At 45.5% G+C, this 21,536-nt stretch overlaps 1 protein-coding gene across 1 annotated transcript; it reads left to right on the top strand.

The window, feature by feature from the left end:
* Nucleotides 1-2,472: 2,472 nt before the first annotated feature.
* ZNF334 (zinc finger protein 334) lies at nt 2,473-21,122 on the top strand. The gene is made up of 3 exons (XM_036009464.1): nt 2,473-2,559; nt 15,123-15,249; nt 18,785-21,122. Exons 1-3 carry the CDS (start codon nt 2,473-2,475, stop codon nt 20,557-20,559), a joined length of 1,989 nt encoding a protein of 662 aa, XP_035865357.1. The 3' UTR covers nt 20,560-21,122.
* Nucleotides 21,123-21,536: the final 414 nt, after the last annotated feature.

Here is a 21,536-nt window from a genome sequence, read left to right as displayed (position 1 = left end):
CCTCGACCCTCTTCTCCCTTCCCCCACCCCCTTTCCCTCTGGTAATCACCATCCTGTTGTCTGTGTCTCTGTTTGTTTTTTTTTTTTCTTTGCTTAATCCCTTCACCTTTCTCAGCCAGTCCCCAACCCCCTTCCTCTCTGACTCCACTCTGGGAATGCATCCAAAGCAGCCTGAGACACTAGAAAGAATGTGTGTATCCCTAACTTCATTGCAGCGTTATTTACAATAGCCAAGATTTGATATCTCCTCCTCTAACGAAAAAATGTCATTAGCATAGTGTCCTGTTACTCGGCCCGCACCCTAACAGGGCACGCACAATGGCTACTCCAGGCTCAGGCTGACGGGTAAGAAATTGCTACCATAAAACACGATCAGGAAGGACCTTTAAAAATAAAGTGGAGCTGCTGCGTATGAATGCTGTAGATAGTATAAACAGAAGAACAAACAGATAGAGACAAGTAGTAAAATGGGAAGTCCATGAATAATTTAGAAAAATCCAAACTGGATATCAAAATATCAAAATTAAGACAAATGTGTAAGTACAGCTAAGCCTCAGAATAAAAGAAAAAATTAGATTCAGGGGAAAAAATTCTCTAGAATGCCTGAATACTTCCCGGAAATAACATATGAGTCTTGGAGGACAGATTTTTTTCCCTTTCAGCACTTCAAAAGTATCAATTCATTGCTTCTGGACTCAGTTGTTTCTGAAAAGTCAGGTGTAAATTATATTGTTGTTCTTGTACATGAAATGTCATTTTCCTCTAGCTGATTTCAAGATTTTCTCTGTCTTTGGCATTCAACATTTTCATAATGATATATGTAGTTGTGGGATTCTCTGCATTTTTTAAAATGTGGAATTTGTTAAGCTTCTAGTATTTGCAGGTGACTGTTTTTCACCAAATTTGGGATCTTTCTGGTCATTCTTTTTCAGATATTTTTCTTTTTCTTCTCTCCTCTCCTTCTAAGTCTTCTATTATGCATACATGGGTGTGTTTGATGGTATTCCACCAGTCTTTGATGCTCTGTTCATTTTTTTCATTCTTTTCTTGCTATTCTTCAGAGTAGGTGATTTCTATTGATATATTGTAACATTTGCTTTCTGCCAAATTCTTTCTTCTGCCACTCACATCTACTGTTGAGCTCTTGTAGTGAAATATTCACTTCAGTTAAGGTACTTTTCTTCTTTTTTTTTTTTCAGTTAAGGGACTTTTCAACTTCAGAATTTTTCATTTTCATAACTTCTATTTCTATTGCTATTCTTTTTTTTTGGCGGGGGAATGTCCCTGATAAGACCGGGATAATGATGATCCATGCTGGTACGGTTTAGGGAGACAAACTTGCTGGGTTCTAATCCCCAGCCTGCCACTGAGATGCGATCTTACCTTGAAGAAGTTATTTAATCCATGTAATTCGCAGTTTAGTCTCAAAAAATGAAGGTTCTGTTGTGAGGATTAAGTGGTAAAAAAGAAGAGCTTTACAAGCTTGTTACTCAGAAGGTGGTGGGGGACCAGCAGCATGGGGACCCTATATCTGAATTACACACCAACTCTATTTTCTGCCTCTTCTCTCCAGATTCACTCATTTATATAATATATATATATATATATATATATATATATATATATATATATATATATATATTGTGTGTGTGTATCCATGCCTGACTGATATTTTCCCCTCAGTTCTGGCCAAGGTAAAGAAAAGTGTTCATCTTAGTTATAGAATGACTGAAAGGTAGTACTGGAGAGAACTTTGAAAGTTAACCTAAATCTGCCCTGGCTGGCATAGCTCAGGGGATTGAACACGGGCTGCGAACCAAAGTGTCGCAGGTTTGATTCCCAGTCAGGTCACATGCCTGGGTTGCAGGCCATGGCCCCCAGCAACCGCACATTGATGTTTCTCTCTCTGTTTCTCCCTCCCTTACCTCTCTAAAAATAAATAAATAAAATCTTAAAAAAAAAGAAAGTTAACCTAAATTTTACTCCTTTCTTAAAATATCAATAAAATTGGGGTAGAATGAGTAAATGGCTTATCTGAGATCATGTATATTGTTAGTATTCGGCGCAAATTTTTGAAACACAACAAGTTTACTCAACTTTCCCAAAACCATCAGGGACCACATAGCTTACAGCAATGAAGAGTCCTGAATGTGAACTGTTTGTGCCGTCCAGGTCTGGCTGTGTCACTTTAGCAGAGGAGCTAAAATGCGCCCATTTGACAGTGACGCCCAGGACTGTGAGTGTTCCTGGTTAGGCAACTGTCACTAATGCTTCAGAGTACTTTTGTCGCTTCAGCAGTTACTTTAACATTCACTGTTATTAAAATTTCATATATTTTAATTACTACACCAGTCTCATTCCGATATTCATTCATTGGTAGTGCTCTTAGGGGGCTTAAAAATTCATGAAGACCAATTACTTTGAAGTGGAAATTGGATGTTACACTACAAAGACACTACAACAAATCCCATGATGCAGTGCGCAGTGAATTTCATGGAGAACGCTGAATGCAACACCAGAGCTGACGTGGAGAAAATAAGAAACGCAGCACTGGAGCAGGTATGCTACCGAAGGACGTGCCTTTCCTATTATACACCTATTCCCGTGGGGATATGAGTATTGAATGGTGCAGGTTTTGAATTCTTCCAGGTCTTCAGAAACCAAATGTTTGCATAGAATACTCTATTGTTATGCACGAGAATAATTTTTAAGTTTTTTGGTCCAATTTTGTTCTTGCATTTGGTTTTCACATTTGATTTTTTTACCCTTAGGAAACATGTATGATTTTTACAAAAAAAAAATAAATGAATGCCTTATATTCTTGCATTTTATTTGAAAATATATTATAAAATCCCCACCATGTCAAATAATGTATCTCTGCATTATAATTTGTAATGGTTACCTAATACTCCACCTTATAGAGTCCTACAAGCTATTGTCTTTGCTTTTTCATTTTTTTACATTTATATTTTTGACAATATATTGCTGTTAATATAAACTGAGAAATGTACTTACTTATACATGTAACTTTGGAAAATTATTTTCTTAGGTCATATTTCTACTAATAGAATTGCTATATTTCAGTGTTTGTTCCTTTTAAGTCCTGGTAGAGCGGCCTCCAAATTGTTTTATAAATTATATTCCAAATAGAAATTTATGAAAATGAACACTTTCCAAACTTATGCCCACCCTGGATATCATTTTTCTTTATAATCTCTGCCAATGGTATAGGCCAAAAAACATTTGCATTTTTTATTCATAGTTTATGGGTTGCTTTCACATATTTATTCCTCATTTGCATTTTTTCTTTTATTACTTTCCCCTTCATATCCATTGATCATTTTTATGGTAGTGTGATCTTTTTATAAATGTGTAAGAGATAATTAAATGAAGTCAATAAAGCATTTCTTTCACATACTTAACAAATACATTTTCCAAGTGTTTTTTACTTGATTTTTTTTTTCTGAAAGTAAGGTTTTAAATTTTTCTGGAGCAAAATTTGGCAGTCGTTTCTTTCAAGGTTTGACAGCTGGCCATCCATACCCAGAGACTAAATGAGAAAATTATTTTATGTTTTCTCTAGGCACTGGGTGGTTTACTATGAAAATGTTACATCAAGAATCTATATCAAATTTATGTATTACAACACATATGAATGAGAGATACACTCTTCCCCTCCCCACCCATCGCCTCTGGGTTCCTAACGAGGTTTCCTGCTTACCTGCTTTCTCCCCTCCCGCCACTTGGAAATTCCCGCTTCATTACACTCCAGAATCTCAGGTACTCTCGAGTTTGTACTTGTTCTTCTCAGGAGCCAGAGGCAATCTTCTGAATATTAATATTATACATTATTCATGTGTTATAAGAAATATTATGATTTCTAAGTCCTGGCTGTTTTACTATGGTTTGTTTTTTGTTGTTGTTCTCCCAGATGAGATTTCGATATGTTCTGTTAAGTAAAACAAAACAAAGAAAGAGAAAGAAGTCACATCACTCAACTTACTGAGATGCTGATTGGAATTTTGTTAGAGGACGTTGAGTCTGGCTGTTGAGGACAACTGTACACGTCTCCGCCCACATCTTTAATGTCACACACACAGCAGCGGGGCTGTCCAACCCGTGGCCCGTGGGCCGCATGCAGCCCAGGACGGCTGTGGCTATGGCCCAACGCAACATCGTAAATGTACTTAAAACATTGTGAGATTTCTTTGTGATTACATGTCGCAATGTACTTAATGTGTGGCCCAAGACGACAATTCCTCCAGTGTGGCACAGAGACGCCAAAAGGTTGGACACCCCTGGAGTGGACTGTGCTAGTTTCTCTCGTGTGAGTTCTGCCCAGGTTTTGTTCGAGTCCTAGACACTGAACGGCTGTGAATGGAACATGTTTCCTCTTACTATCATCGACGTAAGAGAAACAGGTGATACAGTGACATCGTGTGCATGAAACTGACCTGGTGTGATTTTACTAAGACACAACATCCCTTATGCCAAGAAATAGGCCACCGGAGTCTAATGATGAGCAAACAAGCACACAAACCCAAATAAAGGAATGTTCTTTAGAACAACCAACCCATCCTTTTCAAAAGTACCACTGTCCTAAAAAAAAAAAAAAAAAAAAAAGGCAAAGACTGAGGAGCCACATGAAAGCAGTCCAAGTGGCATCACAACAGGATGTAATGAGTGACTCTGAGCTGGATCCTGGATTGGACAAAAACATGTTGTAAGTGACATCACTGTGACAACGGGCGGAATCTGGATGCAGCCGGCATCTCGGATAACATTTCATCAGAGTTCAGTTTCTTGAAGTTGATCATTGTGTTGTGGTTATGTGACAGAGTACCCTTGTTCTTAGGAAACATATGCTAATTTTAGGGGTGACAGTGTATGTTCGAAACGCACTCTCCAATAGCAAGAGAGGAGAGAGAGGGAGAGAGTGCAAAGGGGGCAAAATGTTAACCTCTGGTGAACCTAAACAGTCTGTAGGTGTTCATTCAGCGTGACTCATTCCTGTAACGTTTCCGTACACTCGAAAATGTTCAAAGTGAACAGGTAAAAGGAGTAAGAAAATGATTAACCACATGATGTTCAATGTAGAAATCAAAACAACACATGGAACTTCTGGGCTCCCCTTTTAATAAAAGCATTAGCTGACAGGGGCATTGCTGGGACAGGAAATTTGGAGCGCTCTCCTTGGGCCAAATCTCCCTTTGATTTATGTGTACTTGCCCTTTTATCAGCAGTTTCAGTGTATCGCTCTTGAAATCCAGTTTGGAGATGTTTGCGATCCTGGGAGAAAACTTGCTGGTCTGTATTTTACTATATCGCTGGTCCATATTTGCTAGTAGTTAAGTTTTTATGTTTTCATAGGTGCAGTGGACCTAACGTGTGTTCTTGTCAAGGTAACTTTGAATCGAAAGTGTCGCGGGTTGTAGGTGAAGCCAGGTTCAGACCCTGGGAGTTATGGAGGAACCAGGGCTCCCAACAAAAGTAGGGATGGTGTTGGACCACCAACCACCCAATTCACCAAATCAGGCGGGGCCCCAAGCAACCGTCCCTTTGGTGAGGGGCGTGGAGACTTATGGGAAACGGAGTCCTGAGTTTGACAGATTCCCGGGAGCCGGGAGCCCTCGCAGCTCCTTCTGCGCATGTGCAGTTCGTCCTCATTGTTTGCCCGCTCCCCGGTCCCCGGCTTCGCGCGGCAGGTAGCAGTGGAGGCGCCCGGGGTACGCGTGGCTCCGTGACCGGGTCCTGCACGGAGGATGTGCACTACAGGTGAGAACCGAGTTTTGGAGGGTTGCGTTGTCAGGTCTGCGGGTAGGATTGGGTCCACACCTGGTGGAAGCTCCAACCTGCGCGAGTCCCGTGCTGCCTGAGACCCTCCAGCACTCGCTCCCTAGTCCGCTCCGCCTTTGCCCCTAGAGAAAGCCAAGTGACAGAGCAGCTGGGCTGCGGACCAGCAGGCTCCACGAGGGGGATAAGGACCTGGATTTCTGGGTCAGGATAAAGTTCCCCCGGAAAAGGCATCCAAATGTTAAAGGACTGTTTCCAGAAGCCCCTCGAGTTTGCAGGTGCCCTGGACAACCATTCATTAGCGAGTGAATCCACCACACCCAGTGGAGAGGAGAATGAATTCTTGCAACAGTTACTACGCGCCTGCCGGCTAAGGGCAGGGGGCGGGTCTGCAGCGCAGCAGGCTGGTTTCAGAGTCTGAGAGTGAACTGAGAGAGAAGGGCCCAAATTCTAGCCCAGCCACTGAGTCTCCGTAGGCAAAATGCAGCTTCTAAGCCTCAGTTTCTCCGTCAGCAAGATGAAGGTATTCCTCAACCCTGGCTCAAGGTGGACCTGAGGACTGAATCGGGCAGCACCTGTGGCTCACTCCGCACAGGCGCTGCTGACGTTCCCCGAGCCCCTGGGCAATGCCCGGTGCCTTTCTCACTGTTCTCTTTATTAAGTATATTGTTTGTTCTCAAGGCCGCCCTGTAAAATCCGTATTCGTGATCCCGTTTTAACCAAGCAGTAAGCCAAGACCCTGGAGGTGAAGTCGCATGGCCAGTAGTTGAAGGAGCAGGGGTGCCAACCTCAAATAGTTTTATTTCCGAGTCCCACGCAGGGTTTGGCCCGGCAGGACAGCCTTCATAGCCCTGAACAGAGTGGCCGGTCCCTGGGAGCTGCAAGAAAGGACCTGGAGTCTATGCAGACTGAGTCAGCTCAAGGGGCTCTTGGAGATTTCTTGATATCTGTTCAGAACCCTCGGGTTACTGCGTACCTGAGGCTTCTAGACTCTTCCATTGTCTCTCTGCCCTGTGCCCTCAGCAGTGTACAGCCCCGCAGGTCACATTTTCTGGCAGGGGTCCTCAAGCATGCCTTGGAATCACCTGGAGAGCTAGTTAAACGCTGACAGCTGGCCAGGTCCCACCCCTGGTTTCTCCGCTTCAGCAGATCTGGGTTGGGCCTCAGAGTTTGCATTTCTATCAAGTTCCCAGGTGATGCTGCTGCTGCTGCTGGTCTGGGGACCACACTGAGAGAAGGGTCGTAGAGGATGGTGAACTCCAAGACACAGGTGGACCTGGGCGGGAGATTCCAGTTATCTGAATGTACTCCCTCCAGCCAGGTCCAAATTCTCCCGACCACACAGCCCTTACGAGGAAAGACGGTGGGCGCACCAGGAACAGGGCTCCCACCTGGGAGACCCCCCGCCCTCCCCAGATACGGCGACCACAGCTGCAGGGCAGAGATCCGAGACACACACAGGTTCCGTCTTTGCTTGGTCAGAAGCAATTCCTGATCATTCTGCCCCGAGTCATACCACCAAACCACAGGCTGTCCAGAACCATTGGTCAGTGAAGGCGAGGGCCAGCTGTCAAAAGGGGCAAGTAAGCTGGACTGAGGATGGGGGGGCGCAATGGGCGGGCTTTGAGGGAGGAGGAAGTCCTGTGGGTGGGATGATGAGGACATGGTCCTGGAGGGAGGCCCCCAGAAACTCCTCCCCACATCAGTGCTCCAGTCTCTCTTCCGGGATTCGGCCCAGCCCTGAAGCCACGAGCATCACCACGCCTGGAATGTAGGGTTATGCTCCCCACCCCCGTTCCTGCCTTCAGAGCAGTGCAGGAAGGGTTTTCAGGGGCTGTACAATCCTGCCTAGGTTTCAAAGTGAGCAACACTGGGCCGAAGGGAGTCTTCAGCATGGGGCCGAGTACAAGGCTTCTGGAGCTGGCTGCCAGGGTTCAAAGCCTAGCTCTTCCTCCCCTCAATTTCCTCTATAAAAAAGGAGTGATAATAGTGCCTACATCTTGCATTCTTTTAAGGAATAAATGGGGTGATGTATGCAAGGTACTTAGCGCAATGCTGTTACATAGTAAGCACTATACAGCTGTCGTCAGTATCACTGATGTTATTAAACCTGGATTATCATCATGTTGGTTTTCAGTATTTGTTAGTGGCAGAACCAAAAGGAGCACCAAGGCCCCCCGATTTAGAATCCCAAGCCACTGTTTTGTCCACAATGACGAGTCAAAAGGAGTTTCTTATTTTTTTAAGAGATTTTTATTTATTTATTTTCAGAGAGGGAAGGGAGGGAGGAAGAGAGAGAGAGGGAAACATCAATGTGCAGTTGCTGGGGGTCATGGCCTGCAACCCAGGCATGTACCCTGACTGGGAATCGAACCTGCGATGCTTTGGTTCGCAGCCCGTGCTCAATCCACTGAGCTATGCCAGCCAGGGCAAAAGGAGTTTCTTCATAAAAAGTCCTTTGGAGACACTGCAACCAAAGGAGAGCAAATCCCTTTCCTGAAAAATAGATTTCCTTACGGCACACTCATTCCTGTTCCTTTGAATTCTTTAACCTCATGGAGTTAAAGACATAAGGAGCAAAGTAAGTAAATAGATCTCTATGAGGTTTTTGCTGTATCATTTTTTACATTTTTTACTGGAAATATTCAACACACACTAAAGGAACAAAGATAATGTAATGGCTCCCACATACCTGCCATGACTTCAGCAGTTTTCAATACACGGATCATTTTATTTCATCTGTGTCCCCTCTGCCTTGATGCACACACGCTGACCCTCATACATGTCCCCCGTTCCGCCTTCCTCCACTGGGTTATTTTAAAGTAAACACCAGACATCAAAAAATTCAGAATGTAACATGTTCAATAATGGGGCAAAGGGGTGGCATGTTGACCTTGGCTATGCTATGATTAGTTTAACCGCGTCTTTCTTAGTTGAACTTGGCCTTGTTTATTGATACATGGTCTGCTATGGGATCAGAAGAGGCTATCCACTGTAAGAAACCAACAGGGAAAAAATATTTACTCTCCCCAGTGGAAAGCCTGTTTCTCTTAGCTCCTTGTAGTGAGCCCCAGGCTAAGGGGTCAGGGACACTGTCCCCCTGTGTGGCTGCGTGACCATGCCATGGGGGCCTTGAAGGCAGACCCGGTTCTCATGTTGTCCTTCCTCCGCTCCTCTCCCCAGCCCAGCCTGCGTGGTTTTCTGCATGTTTCCAGGAGTGGAAGAAAATGAATGCATTCAAGGTGAGTCGTTTACTTATTAACCAATTTTTTTCCAGGAGTCTAGGAGTTCTTTTGTGTTTTTAGTAACTCCACTCTCTCGTCAATCGTTTTTCTTCATTTTTTTCACTTCCTGACTTTTTCCCACATTATTATTTTAGTTTCTTCCTCTTCGAGTGGTTGTAAAGAGCTAAGTTTTCTTCTTCTATTATCGGTTACCTTTGATGTGTGTAGCACAGGTATAAACATATATTTCTATCAGCATCAGGAGTTGTTTTTTTTAATCTTTTTAAAATTTTTTAAAGATTTTATTTATTTATTTTTAGAGAGGGAAGGGAGGGAGAAAGAGAGAGAGAGAGAAACATCAATGTGCGGTCTCTGGGGGCCGTGGCCTGCAACTCAGGCATGTGCCCTGACTGGGAATCGAACCTGCGATGCTTTGGTTCGCAGCCCGCGCTCAATCCACTGAGGAGTTGTTTTTATGTTATCATTAAATAAGGTGTACTGCGCCCTCATCTCAGGTTTTGTGGACGTCACCTAATGTCTTTCTTTTTTTTCATTTTTTGTCTTTTTTATTGTATTATTTCCATGACCATCTATCCCTCCTATACCCTCTTCCAACTCCACCTACCTACCTCCCCCTGACAATCATTTTCTAAATTTTTTACATCATAAATACTATGTGGGGAATTTTCAGTTAACAATTACATTGCACTTTCTAGTACTTGGATTGTAATTATTTAAATTTTATTATCCATCCTCTGGTTATTTTTGCTGTCCCAAGTTTGAAGACAAAGTGACAAAATAATAATAATTGGTCAGTTAGAATATTACCTACACTTTAGGGCCGCTTCTTGTGTTCTAGTCACCGCTAACTTCCTTACCTGGATTAGCTCGTATAATCTGACAGCACTGAGAGGTGGGCACTTCTGTGATGCCCTTTTTACGGAGGGTAGGAGTAGCTTTTCAAGAGCTGGCAGCTGGAATAGTTCTAAGGAGACATTATTAGAGATTTGGCCAGAGAGAGACCTCGAGGCCGCATTCGCTGCAAGCTTTCCACCCATTGTTGGCGGTAATTTATCATCTGCTTTTATTCCAACGTGGCCAAGAACTTGAAATGGGAGACCTCTTAGGCGTACGGTTGCCAGATAAGACACGGGCCCATAATACAAAGTTTATCTTGCCCTGGACACTCTTGTACTAAACACTTATTTGTTGCTTATCTGAAGTTCAGATTTAACTGAGTGCCCTGTGTTTTTATTTGTATTTCTTTTCTTTCTTTATTGAATTTATTGGGATGATATCAGATAATAAAATTATACAGGTTTCTGGCGTATAATTCCATAATGTATCATCTATATATTGTACTGTTCACCACCCCAAGTCAAGTCTCCTTTGATCACCATGTGCCCCCTTGACCCCTCCTTCTCCCCCCCACCCCCCCTTTCCCTCTAGCAATCACTGTGCTCTTACCTGTGTCTGAGTTTATTTTTTCTTTGTCCCTTCTCCGTGTTCAGAGAGCCTCCAGACCCCCCACCCCTCAGCCAGCCATCCGTCTATTGTCTGCCTCTATGAATCCATCTCTGTTTTGTTTGCTAGCTCAGTTTGTTCATTAGATTCCACGTGTAAGTGAAGTCGGATGGTACTTGTCTTTCTCCGACTGGCCCATGTCCCTTCGCATAATGCTAAGTCTGGCCACCTACTCAGGCAGGAGGAGGGGTCCGGGTGTCCGGTGCTGACCGCTCGGGCTGGCAGTCCTGGCTCACGCAGAGCACGAGACCGTCTCTGTTGCCACGGCCGGCTGCCTCACCCGGCTCCAGGCGGCCTGTGGTTGAACCCGCGAGGCCCGCCTGCTGCAGCATCACCGCCCATGGCTGCAGCGGCTCCTCTTCCAGACTCTCGGGGACTCTCAGGCTCAGTTCCCACAACAGGTAGCTTTGTCAAAAAATATAACACTTTCCCTGGCTGGCATAGCTCAGTGGATTGAGCACGGGCTGCGAACCAAAGCATCGCAGGTTCGATTCCCAGCCAGGGCACATGCCTGGGTTGCAGGCCACGGCCCCCAGCAACCACACATCGATGTTTCTCTCTCTCTCTCTTTCTCCCTCCCTTCCCTCTCTAAAAATAAATAAATAAATAATCTTAAAACAAAATACAACACTTTGCCTCCATACGCTTTGTAAGTAACTTTTAAGAAAAGTTTCCTGTTGCGCTAGCCTCATGCACTCTTTCTTCCCCTCCGCAGCCTGGGAGTCACCCCTGGGCTCTGCCAGGACCAGTCCTCTGGCCCCTCTCTCTGTCCTCCACGATTTCCACGGGTCACGCCTTCTCTCCCAGATTCTACTGAGCTTTGATGGACACCCCTGGGCATTTCCCAGAATGACCATGTGGTTTTATGCCTTCCGCGTCTGGGTGTCTACATGTGCCTTTATTCTGCCGTTACATGAATGATCAACTGCTTATAGGATTAGGGTTTGAAGTCCTTTTCCTTCAGAGCATGACGAGAAAAGACCGTCTCTGTGGTCTCTCGGCGTTTGGAGAGACTGGGGAGGCGTCGTGTGGCGGCTTGGTTCTCGCTTATTTTGTAAGTGACCTGTTTTCTTTTTCCTTTTCTGCAAGTTTTTCTTTATTTTCATGTTTCAGATCTTTCACCAGGCAGTGTCTGGCTATTTGTTCTTTTTCCAGGCTGCTTGGCAATTGGATGGGCCCCTCAGGGTGAAGACTCGTGTGCTCCATGCTCCAGAGTATTCACAGTTCCTCACCCCCGCCCCACCCCCGCCCCCGCATCTTCACTCTTGTCGCCCAGACCCCAGCACACTGTCAGTGCCTCGAGCAGCCGCCTGCGTTTTTTTTGCTTTTCTTTCATTTTTTACATTTCTGTTTTTCTACGGTTTTCTTCTATGTGTTGAGAGATTGGCTCATTTTTGTCGCCTATGTCATTTGGTTTTCAAGCCTTCTCTTGACAGTTTTGCTTTGCTGTTTTTATAACTCAGCAACAAAATATTCAGCATCTATGGACATGTTTTCATGGCCAACGTTTCTCATTTGATGGCAGTAAGACTCTTACATCAACTGGGGACACCAGTTCGAATTCTTCCACGTTATTCTCTTCAGTAGCAGAATCCAGCTTGTTTTCAAGTCTTCCGTTTACTTGTTTTGGTCTTTATCTTCTAGGCTGTTGCTTACTATTGACATTAAATTTAATTTAACAGCCTACAAGGCTGTGCTGGAGGCTTATTTTTCAGATTGTTGTTTTTCCTTCCACATTTAAGCCCTTTTTTTTCCTGCGTGAACAGAAAGGTAAAAACCTCGTTATATCAATTCAGATCGCCGATGTGTGTTACTTGGCAACGCAGCGGTCTGTGTCCTTGGCAGCATTTCCCTGGAACAAAGGGCTGACTCGGGGTCTTCCGTGTGAATTGCTGGGACACGTGCACAGACGGGCTTGTCTGTAGGCCGTGCAGAGGGGGTCCGAGCTCAAGGGGCCCCCCCTTCCCCTGCCTTAAAAGAAAAGCTGGGACCACATCAGAGCACTGAGCAAAGTACGCTTCTTATCGCTTGGGTTGCAAGGCTCGTGCAGACCCCTGGAGGCTGTGCCCTGCTTTTTAAAGAGACCCGGCCTCCTGAGTGTGAGCCCTCCACTAACTCCTGTGGGAGTAAGGGACCGCCCAAGGAGGTGGCCGTCCTTCTGTTACTCGTGCTCCCTCTTCTGAGGCCTGTGCGCACTCCGGCTCCCTGTCCCGGCTGCCCCTGGGCAGCTGAGAGGTCTCCCCAGGCTCTGCACAGAACCTGAGGCTGCGTGCGCCGTGTTGTTTGTGCTAAGGGGTGAGCGAGCACAGTGCTTCCACTCTCTCCCGCCTCCTCTCCGTCTTCAGACGCTTGTCAGCGTTTCTCACTGGCTGCCACCCTCTTCCCCAGCCCCCCGCCCCCCCCCCCCCCGCTCCGACAAACACAGTAGTGTCGTTATGTTTCCCCTGCCGTCGTCTTAGAGGCAGAGGAGACAAATGTGTGTGTGTGTGTGTGTGTGTGCACCTAGCTCGTTGCCTCGAGTGAGGAGTGTCACTTATTCTCGAAATTGTCGCCCCCAGTGGCTTCTGAGACACTCTTCTCTTATTTGGCAGCTGCTGATTGAGCTCCACTGGAGACCAGAGCTCTTCCAGATGCTGCAGGTCCAACCGCTGACTCCTGCCTCGCGTTCCTTCTTAGTCGCTGGGGCCCCCTGTCCTTATGCTGCTGTCCCCCAGGCTCTGCGTCCTCGGTCTCCACGTTCTTTGTGAGCAGGTTCTCTAGGCCGGAGGCTTCGGCTGCCACCGAGCCACTCCTGACTTCCGAAAACGTGCCCTAACCCTACCCCTCTCTCCTGAGCTCCAGCTGCAACCCCGACATCTCATCCTGTGTGTGTCACAGGCACCTTCAGTACAACGTGTCCAAGATTTCTCTCTCTCTCTTCTGCCCGATCTGCTCTGCTCCTGTTTTGTCCGTCTCAGCCCACGGCGTCCGCACAGGCCCCACTGCTGTTGCCGTTGCTGGGACAGACGCTCCCTGCTCTGTCAGTCCACAGCCGATCACTGATTGGTCCCATCCAGAGTCAGCCCCCGCCTCTAAGTCCTTTCGTCACTAAAACAGGTGGTCAGTCATCTCTTACAATAGCCTGTTACCTCCTCTTTGACTTCCCTTGAAAACTGGCTTTCTTAACTCCAACACTATCAATGTTTTTTGGGCCAGAAAATTCTTTGTTGGGGAGGCGGTCCTATGCATTGTGGGAGTTTAGCAGCATCCCTGGACCCCGCCCACGGTTGTGACCACCAACAATGTCTCCACACAAATCCCCCGTGGATGGCAAAATTATGTCTGATTGAGAGCTACTGCTTAAAACACCCGCCACCCTGCTGCCAGAGCATCACTTCCACATGATCTTGATTATTTCGCTTAATCTTGATTATGCTGTTTGTTTATCTGTCCCCATTGTCCCCAGAGGTAATCTCCCAGGAAGGGATGTCTGTCCCAGAGAACCTCACGATCAATTCAAGTGTGTCATGTAAATAAAGTATGAGAACGCCCCTTTATGTTTCTTTTGTATCTAAAAAAATTTAGGAAAGTCAGGCTTTGCTTTCGGCGCATGGCTTGAAGAGTCGTATATACGTACAGTATAATTCGTAAGAAATACCCAGAAGCTCTTACTGATTGAAGCGCTAGGGGGCGCTGGTCTACAGGAGAAAGTCCAGAATTCCCCGTGTTCGACCACTAGATGGCGCCCACTGCTCTATGTCTCATCAAGCTCCCAACCTCATTCCCTCCCTCTGTACTCCTTGTGATTCCCTTAATTTAATGTGCCTTGTAGAGTGTCTACATCTTGGCTCAGACTGTCACCCCTCGTTCACACAAAACTCACTGTTGGTGTGCCATCGAATCTTTATCTCCTCAAGGAAGCATAACCTGAAGAAACAAAGAGATTTAACCCTCCTTCCCTTTGAGATCTCACTCAATACTGTCCACACATTGTTTTCACGGCTCCCGTAATTCACTACTGCATGTGTCTGTTTATGTCTGTTATGTCTTAGAAATTCTCCTCATCAGTCTCTAAACGCCTTAAGAACAGGACTAGTGTCTTTATTTTAAAAAGATTTTATTTAGTTATTTACTTTCAGAGAGAGGAGAAGGGCGGAAGAGAAACATCAATGTGAGAAAAACATCAATTGGTTGCCTCTTGCACGCCCCCAACTGGGGACCTGGCTCGCAACCCAGGCACGTGCCCTGTCAGAGAATCGAACTGGTGACCTTTCAGTATGCAGGCCGGCCCGCAATTGATTGAGCCACACCAGCCCGGGCAGGACCTGTGTCTTATTTGCCTTAGCATCCTTCAAAACTAGAACAGTTCTTGACAGGTAGAGGAGCTCCAATGGTCTTATGAATCCATAAGTGAATACAGAGGCAGAGTATTTCTGTTGTGATTTCTGTTTCTCCCCCAAAGTATAACGTGAAGGAAGGTACGCAGACCTCCTTGGTAACTTTTCCTGGCAAAGTCTTTGCAGCGAACACAGTAGGCTTAGTGCCGTCTCTGTTTCTCACGCCATCTGGTCCCGAGCACTGAGCGGGGTTGGGCTGTTGCAGGGATCGGTGTTGTTCGAGGACGTGTCCGTGGACTTCACCCAGGAGGAGTGGCGGCTGCTGGACTCTGCCCAGAGGCGCCTGTACAGGGATGTGATGCTGGAGAACTACAGGCACCTGGCGTCCCTGGGTAAGCACAGCCCCCGTGCCACTCCCAATGGCACGCACGTCCCATCATCTCAGGAACCAAACCATTGTCCAGTGTTCTGAATTTCAAGCTTGAGATTTTGGATTCAAAGATCCTTTTTAGGGGACTTTTTTTTATTAAAGATTTTATTTGTTTATTTTTAGAGGGAAAGGCAGGGAGACAGACAGAGAGAGAGAGAAACATCAATGTGTGGTTGCTGGGGGTCATGGCCTGCAACCCAGGCATGTACCCTCGCTGGGAATCGAACCTGGGACACTTTGGTTCCCAGTCCTCACTCAATCTACTGAGCTATGCCAGCCAGGGCTCTTTTTAGGGAACTTGAACAGATTGTATTCTCCCCTCCCTAGTGCAACAGCTTTTCTGATGAGGGCGCCATCATTGTCAGCTTCTGCAGCTTCTCCCTTCTGGTTCTTTAAAGGGCCCGAGCCCTAAGCAACCTGGCCAAGTCTCATGTCATTTCCCACAACAGGGCACTCTGCTACCAAACCTGAGCTGATATCCAAGCTGGAGCAAGGAGAGGAACCATGGGTGTCACAGAGAAAATTCCCGAGTCAGAGCTGCCCAGGTGAGTTAACGAGGTCAGACACAGGCGACTGGCAGAAACTGGACCCCAAAGGGCCCCCCCATCCGGGGGCTGGGGTCTTGGAAATGCATCTCAGAAATCTCTCCTAGAGGCTCCAGCCTCTTAGACGTGACTGAAGACCAATGATCACCATACCTTAGTTACTAAACCTCCTAATACCACCTTCACACATAATTTTTAATTTTTTTTAGATTTTTGTTATATATTTATTTTTAGAGAGGGAAGGGAGGGAAAGAGAGAGGGAGAGAGGGAGAGAGAGAGAGAGGGAGAGGGAGAGAGAGAAACATCAATGTGCGGTTGCTGGGGGCCGTGGCCTGCAACCCAGGCACGTGCCCTGACTGGGAATTGAACCTGCGATGCTTTGGTTTGCAGCCCATGCTCAATCCACTGAGCTACACCAGCCAGGGCTTAATTTTCTATTTGGCCTTTATAGAGATTTGCTTGGTTTTTGTAGAACCCATGTGCTGCATTCCCCATCCTAGACCTTTATCTCTTTGTTTTCCTCTCTGCTCAGTAATGGCCATTGTTCACCTTTCCTCCAGGGCTAAACACTCTGGGATATGCATTGAAGTATACATTTTTTTATTCAATGAACATTTATTTATTAAGTGCCTATTATGTACCAGTGACGTCCTAACACAAGGGGTACAGAAGCAAAGTCTCTGCTCCTATCAGCAGACCCAGTTAGCAGAGAAACACGTAACAGGGGTGGTGGTACTCAGCACTCTGAAAAACTAGATAGATGAAGGGGAGAGAGAGTGACGGGGAGTGATATTTTAGAAGGGATGTCAGGGAAGGCCTCTTTGAGGAGGTGAACATTTGAACAGCAACAACAAGAACATGGAGCGGAGTTGTGAATAAAGGGATGGGGTGAGACACAGGGCATCTGAGAGGTTTCCAAGGGGACAGCAGGTGCCCGGTCTCTGAGATGGGGGTGGGCTTGGTGTGGTCAGGGAACAGCAAGGAAGTCAGTGGGAACAGAGAGGATTTACTGAGGGAAATGTAGCAAAAGATGGCAGAGAGTTGGCCGGGGGCAAAACTTTACAGGCCTGGTAAAGACCGAATCCTACTCTGAGTGAGGTGATAAGTAAAAGGAGAGGTCAAGAACTACACCCTTAAGCACTGCACGCAAAGGTCAGGAAGACAGGATTCTCCCACGGGAGACTGAGCAGGAGCACGCTGCATGTAGGGAGAAGGGAGAGAGCCAGGAGACCTCGGGGTCCCAGGAGCCACGTGAGCAAAGTATTCTTAGGAGGAAGGAGTGAATTCCCGTACACCTGTGCAAGCGCGAAGTCAGCACTGTCCCTTCTTCTCCTGAAAAGTATCCAAAGGCCACAAGGAAACAAAACACTTTTTTAAAAAGTCAACTCCATATTTACTGTAGGTTGGAGGCAGCTGAAATCCCAAACATAATACAAAAGGAAGGGGGAAAAACTGCCCAAAGCAATGGAAATCAGGCTTGATCATGAGAGTAGAAGTGCTTAGGAAAGAGTGTTAGAACATAGTGTATAGACAGCATTTACATGCAGTATTTCCCACAAATGGGACTTAAAACAATGAAGTGTTTGTTTAAAAAAAACACAACGGGAAAGTAGCATTGCCCTGACGGATGTGTCGGTTCCGGGTAGAGCTGAGGGTAGGATGTGCACTGACTCAGTGGAGAACATGAGAGTGGGTTTGTGGTTGGCAATGCACAGCCTATGGAAATAAGCACCTTGGTCTCACAGAAGCTGACAATACTGTAGACTTTTGGGGTGATCACCTGAACTCGTGTTGTGAATTTAGGCATATGAAACTAGTATACACATTCAACATCAAGTTTTCCTTCCTGGTACACTGCTTCTATTTATCTGCTACAGAAATGTCATACGTTTTTAAGCATGCAATTGCTATTATGGCATAGAATGAGAATAGCAGAGGATAATCATAATTGCCCATGGCCCAAAATGTTAAGATGAAAATTAGTGGAGGTCCTAGGATCAAGACCAACAGCCAGGTACCTGAGGTCTCACAGATCAGAGAGGAAGAAAACATGACATAAAAGTGGAATGAAAAATTAGTGTTGTGACAGCGCACAATCAGTTGGTAAAGTAAGTCGGCAGACTGGAAGTGGGGAGAGGAGAGTTTCCAGTTGAGACAGATCACTCTGGATTCACTCTGATAGGTCAGATGGCAGCACCAACAATCAGAGCACAGAGGTGCACGGGATTCTGTTGCAAGCATGGCTCGTCCTCTCACGTATCTTAACATTCTCTTTGGACATTGTTTTCCCCTTTCCCAGCTGTATGGAGAGATGGAGCCAGAACTACGGGACTGACCGTTAGAACAGAGGAAATGAATGATTTCATAAGTTTAATTGTGAGTTGGTGTGCAGAATGGAAAAGAGAAGGAAGAGTTTGGAAGCATGCGGATGGTAGGAAGGGCCCTACTGCAGGGACTGAATCTAAGGCAGAGGAGGAAAAGGTTCAAGTCAGCCCCCACACTTAATCTTCGCTCTGACACTTCCCTGGGTCACCCTTCGGTCTTCCTTGTCTCCCTATTCTGCATCCCTAACCTTCACCCCACACTCCGACTGCCCTCCATCCTTGGATCAGCTATTTTCCTGACACCCTGTGTTCTCCGTTCACCATTCCTTGTGCTTTATTTCAAAAGCTCTCTACCTATTTTGAGGTCATGTTTGTAACTAGCCAAAGTAATTCATGTTAATTTTCAGCTTTCTCTCTATTTTTCTACTATAGTGTGTGCTTTTTTTGTCTTTGTTTTCATGTTACCAAACCAAAAGAGTAGAATAAATATTGGCTTCAGAGTTCTCTCATCCCAGGAGACTGTGTCTCAAACCTGAGAAACAGCTCAACATGGGGCATTTGTATACAACCCCAGTTTTTAAGAAATGTGTTAAGATTTATAATGTGTGTTAATTTTTAATATTTCTAGAAGTCCAGAAAGCCAGTAACAGGAAAGAGAGAAGCCAAGAAAATGAAGATAAGTATTCAAGGCAAGCTTCATTCAGCAACAACAAAACACTGACTAAGGAAAGAAGTAAAACCTCAGGGATGGCCACAAACCCAATGCCTTCAAGAAAAATGTCCCACAGACGTGACTCATTTGGCACAAGCTTGAAAAGTGTTTCAGAATTAATTATCAGTAACAGAATCCATGTGATAAAAAAGCCTGATGATTTCAAGGGATGTGGATTCCTTGATACTGTGCATGATAAAACTCACACAGCGAACAAGTCCTGTGAGGATGATCAGAAGAAGAAATCCCACAGTCAGAACGATGCCTTTGTTCAGCATCAGAAGAATTTGGCTTTGGAGCAACTCCTTCAATACGATAATTGTGGGAAAGCCTCTCACAAAAACACAGCCTTTGTTACATACAAGAGAACTCAGACGGGAGAGAAACCTTCTGAAGGTAATAAATACAGAACAGCCTTCAAGCAAAAGTTCAAGTTCAGTGCTTGTCTTAGGACCCTGAGGGAACAGAAGCCACGTGAATCCAGTAAAAATGGGAAATCCTCACGCCTGAAGTCGAAACGTGCACCTCAGAGAACTCACAGAAGGGAGAAACACCCTGATGAATATGATGAGTCGGGGAAATCCTGCAAGAAGTCGAACCTTACTGAGCATCAGAGAATGCACACAGGAGGGAAACCTGATGACTCTCATGAAAACGAGGGAGCCTTGCAGAAGTCAGGCCCCGCTCAGAATGAGAGGACTCACACAGGAGAGAAAGTCTACCACTGTGATACACGTGGGAAATCCTGCCATGACAAGTCAGGCCTCACTCGACATCAGGAAGGTCAGACAACGGAAAAACCCAGTGAGTGTAATGACGGTGAGGAAGCCATAAAGAAGTCACTCCTCACTCAGACCCAGAGAATTAACAGAGGAGAGAAAAGCTGCGAAGGTGGTAAGTGTGAGAAATCCTCCCGCGAGACGTCGAAACTCTGTCAGCACCAGAGAACGCACTTGAGGAGGAGCACCGATGAGGGCAGCGGGAGTGGGAGGGCCTTAAGTAGCAAGTCAGACCTCGCTCAAGATCAGAGCGTTCCCAAAAGAAAGAAAACCTATGACTGTAACCAATGCGCAAAAGGCTTCCGCAAGAAAACGGACCTCACTCAACATCAGAGCACGCACACGGGGAAAAAACCCTATGAGTGTAACGAATGTGGGAAGTCCTTCTTTGTGAAGTCCAACCTCACGGAGCATCAGAGAACCCACACAGGAGAAAAGCCATACGAATGTAACGAGTGCGGAAAATCCTTCTGCCAGAAGTCAGCCCTCACGGTGCACCAGAGAACTCACACAGGAGAGAAACCGTATAAATGTCATGAGTGTGGGAAGACCTTCTGTGTGAAATCGAACCTTACTCAGCATCAAAGGACCCACACAGGAGAGAAACCCTACAAGTGTAACGAATGCTCTAGATCTTTCTGCGTGAAGTCCAACCTTGTTGTACATCAGAGAACTCATACGGGAGAGAAACCCTACAAGTGTCCTGAATGTGGGAAGACGTTCTATGAAAAGTCGGCACTCACGAAACACCAGAGAATTCACACGGGGGAAAAGCCCTATGAGTGTCATGAATGTAAAAAGACCTTCAGCCAGAGGTCAGCCCTCACCAAACATCAAAGGAAAACACACAAGAAGAAAACTCCCATCAGCACTCTCCATGGGCAGAAGCCGGCATCTACAAGTCAAACCTAACAAACATCAGCAAGTTTGCAGGGCAGAAATGCTAATACGTCAGCACGTGTGGGGAGGTGTTTATCAGCAGGTTCGAGCCAACTGGAATCAGAGGATTCATGTAGGAGTGAAAGCCCGGAATACTTGGAATGCTTGAAAGCTTTCAACAAGTATGCAAAGATGTTAAGGGGAAATATGTCATTTTAAGGAACATGAAGTAAACTGTTCTTGTAGAAATAGCGTTTAACCAGAAGTCATATTTTAGATGTAAAACCAAACTTTTTACAGAGAAGGTAACAGAAAATACTCAGTTTTTAATAGAATGTGAAATGTGGTCCTTTTGTAAAAGCATGAGTAATTTATTGACACAATAGCATGAATTATATGTGAAGACTTTTTGAGGATTTTGGGCTATATATATATACATATATAAGTATATAGTACATGAATGTGCTATATAATATGAATTATATGTATGTTGGATTTTCACATTGGAACCCATACTGTCTCTGAATCTCAGCAGTACAGTATACAGTATGGGTAGAAAGTGGGTTTGCGGTTGTGAGTACGCAAAACACAGAGTTTATTCTTATACTGTTATTTATTAATGATTGTACTGTTTTCCATACAAACTGTAAACCCACTTTTGCCCCATCCTGTGCACACTGGAGGTGAAAATCGAGCATTCACACAGTCTGCGGCCCAACAACCCCACCTCTAGATCACCCACGAAAACATAGTTCTCTTCCAGGCATCATCCTAAGAGATGTTTGGAGATGCAGGGTCCAGCAGAAGCAAGGCCTGCTTGAGGGTGGTTGGTTGGGTAATAATATGGGTACCATAATTCATAGTTTTAATTCGAACATTTCACCCAAAATGTCACAGGGTGTGCTTGAGTGTGATATTGCTATGTTACAGAATTACATGCTTATGATTTGTCATAAAAGATTTTGTAATAAACAGGGGCACTATTTGTGCTGGACCCTGTATTTGGATGG

Source organism: Phyllostomus discolor, chromosome 9 (assembly GCF_004126475.2).
Source record: "Phyllostomus discolor isolate MPI-MPIP mPhyDis1 chromosome 9, mPhyDis1.pri.v3, whole genome shotgun sequence".
In the NCBI taxonomy this organism is placed as follows: Eukaryota; Metazoa; Chordata; class Mammalia; order Chiroptera; family Phyllostomidae; genus Phyllostomus; species Phyllostomus discolor.
This window is presented reverse-complemented; position numbering and strand designations above follow the sequence as displayed.